The sequence below is a fragment of the Canis lupus genome, chromosome 15 (genome assembly GCF_048164855.1).
Source record: "Canis lupus baileyi chromosome 15, mCanLup2.hap1, whole genome shotgun sequence".
Lineage (NCBI taxonomy): Eukaryota > Metazoa > Chordata > Mammalia > Carnivora > Canidae > Canis > Canis lupus.
In genome coordinates, this window is record NC_132852.1 from 7,852,981 (window position 1) to 7,870,052 (window position 17,072).

Consider the following 17,072-nt stretch of genomic DNA (forward strand, 5'->3'; position numbering starts at 1 on the left):
TATGAAAATATGTAGTGTTCTAAGAGAAGGCAAGTATCTGTGGTATTTTATTACAGAAAACTTTTATTTGTCTTTCGTATCTGATTTGACTATAAAATCTGAGGCTTTTAGAAAAGCGATATGCGAAAGGGCTTTATGAAGTCTACCCCATATTTTGAATATTAATGTTTTAGATATTTCAGATATTTAAGGACATCTCAGGCCCGCGTAGAACTTTGAAATTAATATATTATAAAAGAAATTGTTCTTACTTTACTAGGAGAGCGGATCAGCTAATCCAGGAAGACAAGGACGATGTCATTCCATACTGCATAGCCATTGGTGATGTGAAAAAGTTAGTCGATTTCTTTATGTCAAGAGGTCAGCTTAAAGAAGCTCTGCTTGTGGCACAGGTACAACTGCACGATTACAGGCGCAGCATACCCTGGCGGGTGGGCATGTGGAAGGAAGACTGTTGACCCCTCATATGCGCCTTCCCGTGATCAAGAGTCACAGATGGGCTGGCTTCTGCCCACCTCCCGACCTGCTGTGTCCACACTGCAGTCACACCATCTGGTCACACCGAGTGTACTTTAGACACACAGGCATCCCTGAACTCTGAACTTTTGTCTGCTGATGAATGTCCTATATGGTCAAACAGCTTTTTCTAGTAACCATGAACTTGTTACAAATGGAGTTCACTTTTTTTTTTTTTCAAATTCTAAGGGTATCTCCAAATTGTATAAATTTCAGACATGATTTGAGTAAGCAGTTGATCCTTGAACAACACAGGGATCAGGGGTACTGAACCCCCACCCAGTCAGAAATCCCAGTGTAACTTTTGACTCTCCCAGAACTTACCCACTAATAGCCTCCTGTTGACCAGAATCTTTACCGACAACGTTGTCGATTGTACACTATATTATTAAGATAAAGTAAACTAGAGGAAAGAAATGTTATTAAGAAAATCATAAGGAAGAAAAAATATGTTGACAGAATTGTACTGTATTTATTGAAAAAAATCTGCATGTAAGTGGACCCGTAGTGTTCAAGGGTCAAATGTACTTTGATCAAAATAATATTCTAAAATTGGTCAGCTGTCAACAATTAGCTAAAATTAATTAAAGATTGCATTAAATTCCAGGCTGCTTGTGAGGGAAACATGCAGACATTACATGTTTCTACACCTAAAGAATCTTCGTATTCTGATGATACCTACAAGGAAGACTTTAATGAGTGAGCATTTTATTCTCTGTGTGGGGTCATAGTCTAATGGTTGGCTCCCCTGTAGGAGGCTTTGGGAGACATGCAGTTCATCTTTCTTTGCGTAGGGGGCTTGGCTGTCTCACCGTATTTCCCACCGTAGTCCCACTCCGTAGGTGAACAGGACAGTGTCTGGCACGTAGATGCAGCCCACACACGTTTTGTATGGCTTCCAGGGAAGCAGAATGCATTTCAGGAGAGAGATGGCAAATAAAGCACCTAAATACTTAAAAACTGATCAAACCTGTTTAGGGAGGAAGGGCAGTGAAAGTAGGTGGGCTGTTTATTAACATTTCACTGTAAAGTCAGTGTAGATAATGTCACCCGACACTGTTCATAATCAAGACCCCAGAATTAATGGTGGGAATAAAATTTAGGCTCCTTAAATCCAGATACGTATGTTTTTAAAAGAAACAGACGTTAGAACTCTTCAGCCTTTTGACCTTTTTAAAATCTAATAATCTGCTTTCCCACATCATATCCATTGGCTTCTGTTATTGCTCTAGTAAATTGGATATTTAAACTTTTAGGATGCTTCTCAAGTAAAAAAAAAAAAAAAAAAAAAGGAGTCATAATACATTAAGCAAATAATGTGTTGGGACCAACATGCTCCTTCCTGGTTCTTTGCTGCTATTCTCTGCCATTTTAAACTTGATATGGTAAAGATCTACCCATATCTTGTGTCACCACTTACGTTTTGAAAAGTTTCAGCTCAACCTATAGCTCTTCTAAGGTTGACTGCCCTGTAGCTGAATTATAATGATTTGATGTAGGACAGTACATTTTGAGAATTAGGCTTTTCTTCTGACATTGGCGGTGGGGGAGAAGCCCATTGTTTGATTGGTCAGCTAAGACTGCTTTCCTGATTGATCGATTGATGATTGATTGATTTTTACCAAAAATCAGGCTTTATACTTGAATCAGAGATATCAAATGAAATCCTATTGGATCATTTGGCCAACTTGTTATAAAAGAGCATTAGTCCACTTTATGATGGAATCCTTGTGTTCCTGGAGGACGTACACTCTGTTTTCTAGACTCCTCCACAAAGTCAGTGAAGAATTGTCAGAATGGTATTTCCAGGACGGTCGTGCAGTGCTGGCTGCCTGCTGCCAGCTGGCTGTCGATAACACTGAGGTACGTTTCACGTTGGTTCATGTGGATGAAAAACCCTTCAGATGTGTCATGGTGTTCTAGTGGAAAAAACACGGCAACTTCTGTGCAAGATCTGAGTTTGTGTGCTTTTCAAGCCTCGACTTCCACGTCTCGAGCACACACCAACTCTATAGACTATGGGATTTTTTTCCGATTTATTTTTTATCACAAGATACGTGTTGGTAACAACCTGACTTTAAGTATTTCATCCTACATGACAAGCAGTAGTATGGTAAAGGGACAAAAATCTCTGGACCGGGACTCAGAATACCTGACTTCTCAACGTACTTATTTTTAACGTACTTCAAGTATATTATTCGCAAGCTATGTTTTTAAGGTATTTTCATAAGAAAAGTGTTAAGTAAAGATGGCTTCTGTTATGCGTATATCCTTAGATGTAGTATATTTAAGGGATAATTGATAATCATTGAGCACTATTGAAGAAGCTTTTAAGAATTTACATTGTTTTGTGATAGAGATTGAAGGACATGTTGAGGATATTGCAGGTAGACTGTTATTTATTAGTTATAAACGTATTACTAAGGGTTCTAAACTTAAATTCTGACCTTACAAAAACTTCCTGTACATCCCTTTATCAGATAAGCTTTTCCATCTGGAAATTGTGTTTATACTTACATAAGTACTTTATAGGAGTATTACATTCAGTATTTTATAGGAATGTAGATTAATACTACTTTAGCTACTTTATGAGCTGGGTGGGGAGTGATGATCCCATCCAGCATCTCTGAAACTGAAGAAATTATTTTCTTATTGAGCAAGCTTGCTATGGCATACCTGATTCGTGGAAATGAACTGGAGTTGGCCGTCTGTGTGGGCACAGTGCTAGGGGAGTCTGCGGCACCTGCAACCCACTATGCCCTGGAACTGTTGGCAAGAAAATGCATGATGATTCCAACATGGTAAGAATTTCTAAATTCGAAGAATGATCTTATAGTGATGGAATACATTTTTTAAATATTATAAGTTACATTTGATGTGTGTTGGGAGGATACAGCATCTGCTTTTTTTTTTTTTTTTAAATAAAAGGAAGATTGTGGGAGGGAACCATGCTATGACAATGAAGTAAGAGTGGTTAAATAATGAAATCTACCATGACCCGTTCTGAAGCAAGGCAGTCGCAACTATGATATTTTCAAGCACACAAAACGTCATGAGAATAAATGCGCTCTTCTTAAGATAATCAGGACCACACATTTCCACTTTAAATGCTACGTATCTACACTCATTCTTGTCCGATCTTCTCTCATAGTTTAAGGTTTGGAAAATAAAATCACTTTTCTAATGGGAGAATAGTAACTTTTAATGGAGAGTGATGGTTTAGCTGGAGACTGGGAACAGGCCACTTCCCCAGACTTGGGCAGCAACTCTAAGAAATAGACCCTGGAAGGTCCCTGCAGTGACAGGAAGTCCAGGTGAAAGCAGTTCTCATCCCATCTGCATCGCAGACAGTCCTTTGTTACGGAGCAACCTAAAGATGACTTTAGACTTTTATCTTCTCTTTCCCCAAAGTACTTAAAACCTCAAGGAGTTTCTAAGTAGTCTTGTTTATCAGGCCTCGTAGCTCTTCCCACGTACACCCCGTGCACACACATACCACTCTTTGAAGGACTATACAGATTCCACTGCTGAATCCTACAGATAAAAGTATTAATAATGGTGACAGCCGGCTAGCCCCTCCACACTGCATACTGTGTGCCAAGCTCTGTGTTAAGCACTTTACATGTAACAACTTACTAGATATTATGCAGTAGATAGTTATTTGCCTCAGATCTCAGTAAGTGCTTGAGCCAAGATCGGAGGTTACATAAACTGGCTGCAAAGTTTGCACTTAGCAACTTACTTAGTTCAGACCGCTGTAACAAAATGCCACAGACTGGATGGCTTGTACACAACAGAAATTTATTTCTCACAGTTCTAAAGGGTGAGATCTTAGGATCAGGATGCTGGCAGATTTGGGGTCTGATGAGAAATGGCTTGCTGGGTCATAATTGACCATCTTCTTGTGCTCACTTGTGGAAGGGGTGAACTAGTCCTCTGTGGCCTCTTTTGTAAGGACACTAATCCCATTCGTGAGGGCTTAGCCCTCAGGCCCTAATCACGTCCCAACGGTCCCACTTCCAAATACCATTATATTGGGGATTAGGTTTCAGTATATGAATGTTGGGGGTAATACAAGCATCCAGTCTATTGCAGCTATCACACTATACCCTCTTTAATGTGTGACTAAGTCAGCAAAAGAGAAACACTTCTCATTTTCCTCTTCTCATTTTCTAGATCTGGGGGCTTCATAGTGAATACGGAATCTCAGAGTTTTTAGAATTTTTACCATATCTTACATTCATATGAGAGCTCCCTCCCCCAACCTGAAGATAGTAGTACCCCACCATCAGCCTTAGGCTTAAATCTATTAAATGCCCACCATCCTTGGAGATGTTTTTCTCTCTGTCGGAAAGGATAGCAGCCAGTTACGTACTTACCATGACTTGCCTTGGACCCATCCCAAAGCATGAGGTTTAACTCAGATTGTTTATTCACCAGGGTGACCAACTCCATACTAAAAGTCATCACCTAATCTAAATAAAATGTGATTCGTTCCTTTTTCCTAGGTGAAGGTGCAACATAGCAAAACAGAAATAGAAATTCAACTTAAGTGAGGTTTAAAAAAAATCTTTCAACTGACTATATGTGTTAGTTGCTTTTCATATAAAACAAACTTCCATTTCCCTGTAACTGCCCCAAGAAGTTCCCTTCTATGTCCATAGATACTTGCACCAAGAACTAGGATAAACTTCAAATTCTAAAATATGTGGTGCTGATCAGGTTTATTTCCAGGGGGAATCTGTAATCATCATGGCTACTTAGAGTTCAGAAATTTAAGTAAAATTTGGACAGCTGCATAATTTTGAGAGGATGTTCATGATTTTGTAAACCAAGTATATTTTGCCTTTTTTACATTTACTGGTAAAAGTCTCCTTCTTGTTTCTTGTTGCATATTATCTATGGTATTCATATTTAAAATCATTTTCTTTCTAGCTTTCCATCTGTTGGATACAGGTATTATCTAGATTTATAAAAACATCTAATTAAAGAAATCATGCTATATTTTAGTTCTATAATATTAACTCTGTATTAAGAAATGATCATTACCTGTTTGGGCTTCATTGGTTAACAGAATGCTAGTTCATTTATAGAATTTATAACATATAAAACCTAACTACAAAGTAATAACAGTTCCTGTAGCCTCGGTACAAAATCACTCCCGATTTTATACTTAAATCATGTGTAAGTATGAATTGTGACTTTCTAAGATATAAAACAGTAGTAGCTAAGCGAGTGAAAATGTCTGTTCTGGTAGCAAAATGTAAGATGTTACATTATTTGGTAGGTCTGTATCATTACATATATGCATTTTCCCCAACTGGTATACTGAATTTTCAATAAATAGGAAGTTACACTAAAGAATGAATAAAATTAGCTGGCATTGCCATAAATTTCAGTGTATGAAGATATACTTCTACAGTGAGAAAGTCAGACTTTCATCTGTAGTTCATAGAAGTTTGAATAGAATTTTAACATAGCAAGTTTATGCACTATAAAAGCAAACGATCATTTCTGTATTCTCATGGACATAGCTGAATACTGCTAGTACATGTTGGTATCAGAAAACATAGTCGTTTAAACTTTTTATCAAGAGCAGGTGAATTGCCCTAATTTGAGGCTTGTAAAAACACTCAGAGATTTACCTGCTCCTCAATGATAGAATATTTGACACACATGAACTGTCTCTATTCCTGTTCTCTGCTCACGACATTCTGGATTAAACATCTGTTACTGTTTTAAAAATAATTTATTCACATAAATGACCAAGATACATGTTTCTGAAGGCTTCACAAAGAAGGTGAAGGAGCCTGTTACTCTCAGAAGTCTGCCCTTCAGAAATGCACATCTGAAACACTGCGTATTCTCAGGTTATGAATGTGTCATACAGTGAGTTTCTTGAAAATTGAATAATATCTCGAACCCTTGCAAGTTAGCATTTTCTCAGTTCTGATGTATGCAACCAAAACCTCTTTACCTAGTGATTTTTAAAAAAGGTATTACACAGAATACTTTTAATGTAAAGCTGTGAAGTCCGTACAACACTTTAAAATACCTTATTTTTAAGTGATTTATTCCACTCATTGAATCTTTAAAAAGTAAATCAGAAAACTGCATTTCTATCCTTGATTTTCACCTAAAGTTTAAGAGAGACGCAAAATACCCAAACTTCTAAACTTTAAATACCCAAGCATTCTAATTGGTTTTAATGAGCTGGCTAATCCAGGGCAATTGGCAAGTGTAACAAAAGCTGATGAGAATTAGCTTTCATGAAGTTTGCTTTATAATTCACTCCCAAGAACATATCTAATGCCCTTAGATACTTTGGTTAGGGAATTCTTCTGTAATAACAAAATTAAATGCAAATATAGAAAGATTCATTTAGATTTTTTGAAAATTACAGGAATTTCGTAATACATTTCTCCTTCATAGCCCTTCTGTTTCTGTCATCTACATTTAGAAGACTTTCATAATTAGGTAGGAAATTAGTACCATTTGTGGAAGCAATCAAGGGAGGTGGTAGGGTTTTCTTCCTTTGAAATAGTTCTAAGTGATATTTTTAGATTTTGTTTTTCCTTAATTGAAGTTTCCTCTTTTGTTATGTGCATAGGAATCTGGCGGCCGATCTTCTCCTGATGACTCCCGATAATGAACTACACCTAGTTAAGCTCTGTGCTTTCTACCCAGGGTGTACTGAAGAGATTAATGATCTTCATGAGAAGGTATGCTAAGGATATTACTTGTCCTGGTTTGCAGTGCAGGGCTGTGATTTAACTAATTTTAGGTTCAGGCACACAGAGATGCAGGGAGAGGAGCAAACATATCCCTTTCAAGCCCTTTTACAAATGTAGCAAATGGTAACAGGAAGTTGAGCATTTGTTGAGCTTCTGCTGTATGCTTGGAACAGTTTTAAATTTTCACATTTTTGTATTTTACCCAATTCTGATGAAACCCTGAAAAGCACGGGATACTGTTACAATTTCAGAGAAGGTAAGGAACTGCCCTTAGTTAAGAGTGGAGTGTGAACTTGAGCTTCAGCTGGTCTGTCTCCACATCCCTAGCCCTTCCCACTCTGCCGCTCTGCGCCATAGGGAACAAGCACACTATTTAAAAATAGGCAATTTAGGATCTTTAAAAGAGTTAATGGAGTGTAATGAAATTCACATGCATTACTCTAAAATGCTTTAAAAATATTCCTTTGTAGAATATAGGAATTTATGTGCCAAGATTATATATAAAAGCAACCAAAATATTCAGTAATCGGAAGATTATTTATGCAAACTGTAGTACATTTCTGCATTTCAGTGCTTTTAATCCATTAAAAAGATCATGAAGTTCTATTTTTATTGACATTAGTAGATAGCTATAAAAGAGTTATGTAAAGAAGCAGAATATGAAATGCACATGCCGTATGATTCTCATTTTTAAAATAACTGTGTATATATTTATGTTATTTATAGTGTGTTTAAGGGGATATGTACAGTTCTTTTATGAAAAAGGTAAAATATAGTAGAATATTTTATCTTTTAACTCTGAAAATAACAATGTTTTGTTTCACTTTAATGAGCCTTGAATTGTCCCCAGTGCCTGGGTGGCCCTACTCATCCAACAGTGGATTCTTACTAAGTATTATGTTAGCACAGATAGATCAAAAGTATGTGTGAGTGTGTGTGTGTAAGTGTGTGTGATACCAGGGAAATACTTGTGATAGGATAAATGTGCACAGTGATCAGTGGGCTATGAGATCATGGGTCATTTAATTTCTTTATACACTTTGTATTCTGTGAATTATTTTTTTAAATGAGCTGCACTTTGCTTTCACAAACATGACAAATAAAAGCTCTTTCAATGTTGCAATTAAAATAGTGAAGGAAGTAGGAACTTTACATTTGCTGCATAGTACTCTCTTTTTTTAAAGATTTTATTTGTTTATATGAGAATGAGAACAGAAGCAGGGGGAGGGGGAAAGAAGAAGGGAGGGCCAGAGGGAGAGAGAGAAATAGGCTCTCTGCTGAATACAGACCCCTAAATGTTAGGGCTCGATCCTAGGACCCCAAGGTCAAGACCTGAGCTGAAGTCAGATGCTTAGCCAACTGAGCCACCCAGGCACCCCTGCACGGTGCTTTAAATGTACACCACATATCTTCTGAGGTGAGGACAGCAGGTGCTAATATTGGGGCTTAGGGAGGCAAGGAGATATTTGTCTGGGTTTACACACTAGTAATGACACGGGCAAGATGACATCCACATGGTCTTTTCATCACACATCCTAAAAGGATGTAATTAGATTTTCTGGTCAGACTTCATTAATAACTCTTTAGAAAGACTAGTCAGGGGGATCCCTGGGTGGCTCAGTGGTTAAGTGCCTGCCTTCAGCCCAGGGCGTGATCATGGGAGTCCTGGGATCGAGTCCCACGTCAGGCTCCCTGCATGGAGCCTGCTTCTCCCTCTGCCTGTGTTTCTGCCTCTCCCTCTCTCTGTGTCTCTCATGAATAAATAAATAAAATCTTAAAAAAAAAAAACACTAGTCAGTATATGTAAAGGTGTTATTACCTCTGGATCATTTCACAAGTAATGCTAAAAGTTATATTTTCAAATATTACGTTAATTATAAGACTTTCAGAATTTTAAGATAGGACAGAAATTGTAGGAATGATCATCTTACTCTTCTTATATTATATTTGAGGATACAATTCAATAGAAACCATTTTTTATTTCCTTTTTGGGTGTCTGTCAAAGTAAAGAAACTTTACTTTGTCTAGCCAGGCATAGGACCTAGCACATAGTAGTAATTGCTTAGCAAATAACTGGCATTTAGCAAATAAATATGGAGAAACAATATGAAATGTTATATGTATGAAAGCTCATTTAATTTAGTTTGTTGTAATTTTTAAGAGAGCAGGGAGAGATTGAGGAATCCAAGATGTTCCGTTTACCAAATTTTCATGTATTTTTTTAAGTTTTTCTTTAATTCCCAGATAGTTAACATCCAGTGTGATGTTACGTTGAGGCGTATAGTGCAGTGAATCAGTTCTTCCGTACAACACCCGATGCCCATGACGGCAAGAGGGCTCCTTCCTCCCCATCACCTACTCTCCCACCCACTTTAAACCGCAGCAAATAGGAAACTCTTGAATAAGTGCATTAATAAAAAGATCGCATAAACCATCTCAGTAACTTAAGGGGGCGTGAAGGGACAGTACGAAGGAATGAGAGTGACAAACCTCACAGGCAGGGGGCGGGGATCGGTGACCTTGCCCTGATGGAACAGCAGCATCCGGGTCACGACCCCGAATCCCTTCTGCGGTGGAAGCACCATCTCTGTGGTTTCCAGAGACCAGAGACACAAGGCATGAGACTGTGTATGGGGGTTGCTCAGAAACAAACCAGCAAACGTTCAACACTTCAGCCTCAAACATCACGAACATACAGATGTGGACATAAAAGATAACTTAATTTCTGTCCTTGTTGTGGAAGCAGAAGAACTTGCCTCGGGGAGGAGCAGACTCTGAGTTTCAACAGGAAAAAAAAAAACACTATATGAAAAAGATGGGGAGTAGTATTGCTTTACATTCTACCATAAGGAAATTTCATAGGCTCAGAATCTCCCATTTTTGTGGCATTTAGGAATGTCAGAGCCAACGACTCCGGGAACTACGTTTTTTTGCCTTCCTGCTTAAAGTGACGTTGCTTTGTCTCAAAGGCCACAGTGAAATTAAATGCCACGGTGTAGGGGACACGTAAGAGGGTTTCATTTATGTTTTCTACATTTTATGTAGTTTCTGGTATCGGTCAGTATGTTCTGAAATAAGAAATCTCAGCATTTTTTTCCTAAGTTGCATGCGTGGATACTATTTCCAGTATCAAAATCAGGACAATTTACTTCTACCTCTTTTATTAGGTATTTATGTGATGAAAAACTACTAACTCATTAGGTAATATCCTGTTTATTGTTCTTGGATCCTAAAGATATGTCCATAAATATGTGCTCTTAATACAGATTACTTCATTTATATCTATTTTGGGCAGCTTTTATAAGAAAAGCACAGTAGGCATACTGGAAAGGCTCAGTGCTTATACCACTGCTTTTCCCCCTGTTAAATTTTAGTAACATCATCAAACTGATTCCTTTTCAGTGCAAGCTCCCCACGCTAGAGGAGTGTATGCAGTTAGCGGAGGCAGCCCATGCGGATGGTAATATATTTGAAACTGTAAAGTATTACTTGTTAAGTCAGGAACCTGAAAAGGCCCTTCCGATTGGTATTGACTTCATCAAAGGTAAGTTTCTAGTTGGTAGTATAATCTAAAATCTCATTTATTTGATCTTTTCATTAATATTGATTGGAAGCCTTAAATTCCAGCACTGGCCATCTTAAATTTAAAAAAAAGCAAGAGATTGGTGATTGTAGGGCATGAGAACTTGAGAGAGGGTTAAATATCCAAATAGTTGTGATCTTGATGGGATTGACCAGAAAAAAATTAATTATCTAAGTTAAAAATTGAATGAACATGTTTTAATACTATTATTTAGAAAATCTCTTATTTGGTTTTATTTTGCCAGAATACATCACTAGTTCAGATTGGACATTGGATACCATCTATCCGGTTCTTGACCTGTTGAGTTATATTCGCACTGAAAAATTACTCTTACATACATGTACTAAGTGAGTACTTTTCCCCAAAAAATATATAATTGAACTTATGTAATGTTTTTAAATGGTTGTATTCTTTTTGGTGTTCAGATAAAGAATAAGATCATCTTGGACATGTAGATGCCCTTGTAGAAAAATTACATTTTTATTTGCTATTTCCTTTTTTTTTTTAAGATTTATTTATTTAATTCAGGGAGGGAAGCAAAGAGAGAAAGAGAATCTCAAGCAGACTCCATACTAACCATGGAGCCTACACAGGGCTCGATCTCACTACCATGAAATCATGACCTGAGCCTAAACCAAGAGCTAGACACTTACTGGGCTACCCAAGAGCCCCTTTGTTTGCTATTTTTACTTTTACTTTTGCTATTTTTATTTTTACTTTTGCTTTTTTACTTTTTTATTTTATTTTTTTCAAGATTTTATTTATTCATGAGAGAGAGAGAGAGAGAGAGAGAGAGAGGCAGAGACACAGGCAGAGGGAGAAGCAGGCTCCATGTAGGGAGCCCGATGTGGGACTTGATCTGGGACCCCAGGATCACTCCCTGGGCCTAAGGCAGGCACCAAACCGCTGACCCACCCAGGGATCCCCTGCTATTTTTAAGAAAAAAATACAGAAGTCTACTTGAAACAGAAATAATCGTAGTGGTCCTACTTACCAATACCTAGAGTGAGCATGTTTATATATGTGTGTACACACGCACACGCACACCTGGCTTAAATAGTGCTAATTCAGAGCCTTGGGGTATCCTTCGACGTCAAGTCCTCCAGAAGCGAGTCATCATATCTCTTAAATAGCCTCTGTGTGCAAAGGGCAGGCACTAGAAAGTGAAGAATGGACCCCATCCCTACATTCAAGTATCATTTAAGGACCTGTTGTCCATAGAATGAAAGTCCCCAGAGACGGCATATAGTTTGTATTGGAGGCTTTGGGCTATTTTTGTGTTAATGGCGTGTGTGGAAAAGATGATGCCACAGCCTGGGGAACTTTGACAAGTTTCCCTAGCCGGAAACGGAGCGGGTATGCTCTGTCCTTTCCTAGAGTCTGCACTGTGTGCCAGGAATCCCTAAATCGGGCCTAATGAGTTATTGACAGAGAAATTCAGATGAAGACACAGGTTATATAGAGAAAAACAAGAAGGCAAGAGTGAAACGTCATCTGCAGCTTAGCATCAGTGTGTGAATAGGAGTTAAGTCACGAATAAAACATCCTCACGTTGAGAAAATTTTCTGAACACATTTTGCTATAAATGTCACTCATCAAAATATAGACATATGTGGGTAATGTTCTGTGCCGCAAGTTATGGAATCAAAAAAAATAAATATATTCTCTTTTAGAGCTCGAAATGAATTGCTCATATTATGTGGTTATGTGGGCGCATTACTGGCCATCAGGAGACGGTACCAAAGCATTGTTCCAGCCCTTTACGAGTACACAAGGTAAGGCCGCTCTCTCTTCTCCGAGGACAGAGCCCAGCGTGGTTTCTGGAAGGTGCCAGACACGTGTTGCATACATCCATTCATCCCACATGTCCTTTCTAACAGAGCAGCGATGAACTGTAGGAATCAGAAGCGAGTTAGGATGTAAATTAATAGGACTCCCAACTCTGGCTTAAACACCTGGGGTTTATTGGTCTTAAGTCAGCTGAGGTCGGCATTCCAGGCCTGCGAAGGCGCACAGAGCCCATCGCGGACCCCAATCCTCCCTTCTGAGCGCCCTTCCTGTGGGGCAGACATTCCGGGACCAAGTTGTCTCTGCCCCGTCACTTCCCGGCGCGGTGAGGGCCCCGTGGAGGTGTCGGGCGGCCCCTGGAGCAGGCGGGGGACAGCGGGCAGTGCCGCTGCCGGGACACTGCGGGAAGAACCTATTTCGGGGCAGGCAGCAGACCCAAACTCGAGAGCAACTTTTAACAATATTACAGTATCTTATGGGAGCCATAGGATGTACCACATGGGATTAAAATATTGTTTAATGGAGTATGGTCATTAATCTATGACTTGGGTAATAGAAAATAGTCCCTTGAAATAATAATATCAGAAATAAAAGGAGGCGTTCAGACATGAGGCAAGAGAGACTGGGGAGATTGTATCTAAATTACTAGAAACACGCTGGTTTAGAACGAGAAACTAAGAAGGCCCTGGTTGGGAGCCCCTTCCTACCCCACTGGTGGTGGGAGCCCCTTCCTACCCCGCTGGTGGTGGGAGCCCCTTCCTACCCCCCTGGTGGTGGGAGCCCCTTCCTACCCCTCTGGTGGTGGGAGCCCCTTCCTACCTCCCTGGTGGTGGGAGCCCCTTCCTACCCCCCTGGTGGTGGGAGCCCCTTCCTACCTCCCCGGTTGTGGTCTGTGTCTTGTGCTCACGCTGGCACCCTGGCCCCACATACTGAGTGAGCCCCATCCCCGTCGCTCCCTCTGCTTCCAGCTCATTCTCCGGGTCTGCCCGCACTCCTCTCTCCTCTCCGTGCTCTGTCCTTAGGAACCTCGCCCTCTGTGGCTCCACCCGTCACCTCCCTGGCGGGTTTTGTATTCAGGCCCAGCTCCGATGGCTCGCTAGACTCTGGCCTCAACTCCATGTGCTCAAAATGAAGATGCTCTCCCTCCTGAAATCCGCTTCTCGTCCTGTGTTCTCTCTCTCTCTCTCTCTCTCTCTCTCTCTCGATTGTCGTTCTGATTCTGTGGCCCAGAATCAAGTGATCAGGGTCACGAGGAAGTGTTCTCTGACGGCCGTGGCCTCGGCCTGCGTCACCTCCCTCCGGCCATAGCCCTGCTCCTGCTCACCCCATCTCTGCGGCTCTGTTCTTCTGCTGTGGCCTCGCCTTCCAGAAGCAGCATCCCCCCTCATACCCCCAGGACTCCCCACTGTCCGTCACAGAGCTTCCAGATCCTGAGTCGTACATGAAAGGTCTGCAAACCTAGGGTTCGGGCTGTGGCGCCCACCGAAGCCCACTCTGTTCCCCACCCGGCCAAGCTGATTGCTTCTGATCCCCGTGCTGTGGAAACTTCCTCGAGAGTTGCTCAGTGTCCCTCAGCCCACTCGTTATCTCTGGTTTTCTCCTCACTCTTCCACGCTGCTTTGTAGACAGTAGATCGTCAAAAACCACTGGGCACTTAAAGCTCATTTGCTTTTTTTTTTTTTTTTTAAATATTTTTTAAATATTTTATTTATTTATTTAGGATAGTCACAGAGAGAGAGAGAGAGAGAGAGAGAGAGGCAGAGACACAGGCAGAGGGAGAAGCAGGCTCCATGCACCGGGAGCCTGACGTGGGATTCGATCCCGGGTCTCCAGGATCGCGCCCTGGGCCAAAGGCAGGCGCCAAACCGCTGCGCCACCCAGGGATCCCTTATTTGCTTTTTTTGATAGCTGAGTCTTGGATGTCAGGCGGTAATCTCTTTCTCTCTGTTTCAGTCAGCTATTAAAACGTCGGGTGGTGTCAGTGCCTTTAAAGATCGAGCACCTTTCTGAGGAATTGGATGCGTGGAGAGCTTGCACACAGTCCGTGAGCCGGTGAGTGAAGACGCTGTGAAAATTGGGATTTGGAGGTATTAAGATGATAGACAAACCTGTTGAAAACATGGACTGGCTCACTATTAATCTTAGCCCAGTAATGCCTCTTGGCTTGTTTACAGCATATATTCAGTAATAATTTACATTCCTGTTCTTTTCTGCCTTTATTTTAAAGTCCTTCGTTTTATGAATTCAGTCTAAATTGCCATCAGCTCTAAAGGGGAACTGAGTAATCCTCAGGGACTGTTTCTATTGTAAACCTCATTTATTCTATGGTTTTACAAAAATGAAAATGTAACATCTGTTGAAAATATAGGTCCTCAGAAGAGTCTGCATGTACACCCCCTTCTGACTCACAAAAAATGGTTTATGCAACTTTGCTAAAGAGACTCCAGGAAGAGCCGCTTGGAGGAATTGTCGGACCAGATTACGTGACCGGATCGAACCTGCCCAGTCATTCTGATACCCACATCTCTTGCCTTACGGGATTAAAAATCCAGGTACGGCCTATTGTGAGACATAAATGGTTTGTTTCCATTTGTTCCTCTATTTTAAAAACTTTTCTTAAAATAAGCATAATCTGAAGAAAGGAGGTACCCATAAAGAGCACTAATGAGTAAGAAAATACTGCCCTCACTGCTCTCTCATTAGTATAAATGGTTTCCCTGTCCTTAAAATAAAATGAGAGAGATGGTCGTTGCATTATTACCATGAAAGCAACTCATGGAGTAGGTCTACTTACTAACAAATGTTTAAAGATACATGTAGATCATATCCTTGGGGAAATTAAATAAGGAGACAAAGCAACAGTCAACATGGTTCTAAATTATATCACAATAGATTAAAATTAACTTTGTAGTCTCTCTTTGTATGTTATTTGCACAAAGAAATTAAGAACTGGCAGGTGTATGTTATTGATAAACATGTTCTTACATTGACTTACTTCTTACAAATCATTGGGATTGATCGTGAAGGATGGCTAACCCCTAAGGAAGGGCCCTAGTGTATGGTCAGAAATACGACGTGCCCCATTTCTGGGGAGAACGGAGACCCTTTCATGGTCTCAGGGCCGGGGCCAGGTGGAGGTGTCCGTGTGAAGCATACCACGATGAGTCCGTGTAGACTGCAGTCCGGAATAAAAGAACACCACTTCCCAGAAAAGGGTGAATTCACATTTTACACACTTGATTTTTATGTTTCTACATGGAATGTGACTAATTACACTTCTTATACTGACATGCCAGGCCAGTGGAAACAGCTATTCTGGGGATAACCACTTAAATGAAATAGCTTGCAGTTAATGTAAACCCGAGACATAGCTTGACTTGGTGCTAGAAATACACTAATATAGTCCAAATAAACTAATATGGTCCAGAAAAGAGTTAGGACACTTAGTTATCCACTTATGTTCAGAGACAAAGAATCAAAGCAGTACATTCAATAATATACAGTTAAGAGCAGAAAACATCCTGTGGTTTTTAGAATTTATCTCCAGTGCTGCTTGCGGCCCCCGCTGAGCCGTTCCTAGTACTTCCTTCTCATTCCTCATGTGCCCTCCGGTTTCTCTTCTCCTCTTCTGGTTCCTTTACTCTGTCTGCAGTTGCGGTGACCTAACAGACCTCTGCACCCAAACCCGCAATAGGAAAGGTGCTACACGGGTGGCTCAGCAGTTTAGTGCTGCCTTTAGCCCAGGGCGTGATCTTGGAGACCCGGGATCGAGTCCTGCATCAGGCTCCCTGTCTGTCTGGAGCCTGTTTCTCCCTCTGACTGGGTCTCTGCCTCTCTCTCTCTCTCTGTCTCTCATGAATAAATAAATAAAATCTTTAAAAAAAAAAAAAAAGGAAAGGGCCTACTATCATATACAACTCATATAGCTGGGGTTCTTCCCTCCCAGCATCTTTCTCTTTAAACAGAAAATTAGTGTTCTGTGAAATTTCAAGTACCTATGAGTAGGAAACAGTCCACTTCATATGATGGGTTTTCCAGTGTCAAGAAATGATTTATTAACAACAGGCTGTGTCATTTGAAATCATGATAAAAAATCTGATAACGTTAGAAAATAAGAAGATGAGTTTTTTAGTCCATTTCATGTTTTTGAAATCAGGCTTTTCTTTCTGACAGCTGGGAGAAATAGATTAAAAGGCTTGTTTTGCATTTGGTTCTTCAGAATGATCCTTGACATACAAAGTACCTGATGTAACTCAATCAAAAATCTGGTGGTACATTGTATGATTGACATTGTTTTAAATTATGTGCACACATACACAGCAATATATATTTCATCTTTTTTTTAAAGATTTTATTTATTCATGACAGAGAGAGAGAGAGAGGCAGAGACACAGGCAGAGGGAGAAGCAGGCTCCATGCAGGGAACCCGACGCGGGACTCGATCCTGGGTC

The 17,072-nt window shown here is 40.3% G+C and overlaps 1 protein-coding gene across 8 annotated transcripts in view; it reads left to right on the forward strand.

The window, feature by feature from the left end:
• WDR17 (WD repeat domain 17) overlaps positions 1 to 17,072 on the forward strand; it is a 117,452-nt gene that overhangs the window by 84,697 nt on the left and 15,683 nt on the right. For 5 of the 8 annotated variants that reach the window (XR_012007416.1, XM_072775847.1, XM_072775846.1 and 2 more), the window contains 11 exons: positions 260 to 392; positions 1,124 to 1,215; positions 2,259 to 2,379; positions 3,178 to 3,317; positions 5,452 to 5,472; positions 7,127 to 7,238; positions 10,653 to 10,794; positions 11,078 to 11,180; positions 12,507 to 12,608; positions 14,575 to 14,673; positions 14,990 to 15,173. Coding sequence is in view for 7 of the 8 variants with exons in the window: in XM_072775847.1 (XP_072631948.1) it covers positions 260 to 392; positions 1,124 to 1,215; positions 2,259 to 2,379; positions 3,178 to 3,317; positions 5,452 to 5,472; positions 7,127 to 7,238; positions 10,653 to 10,794; positions 11,078 to 11,180; positions 12,507 to 12,608; positions 14,575 to 14,673; positions 14,990 to 15,173 (1,249 nt within the window). In the remaining variant the exon portion in view is untranslated. The remainder of the gene's footprint in view (positions 1 to 259; positions 393 to 1,123; positions 1,216 to 2,258; positions 2,380 to 3,177; positions 3,318 to 5,451; positions 5,473 to 7,126; positions 7,239 to 10,652; positions 10,795 to 11,077; positions 11,181 to 12,506; positions 12,609 to 14,574; positions 14,674 to 14,989; positions 15,174 to 17,072) is intronic. The other 3 variants (XM_072775848.1, XM_072775849.1, XM_072775850.1) reach the window with 3 other exon arrangements.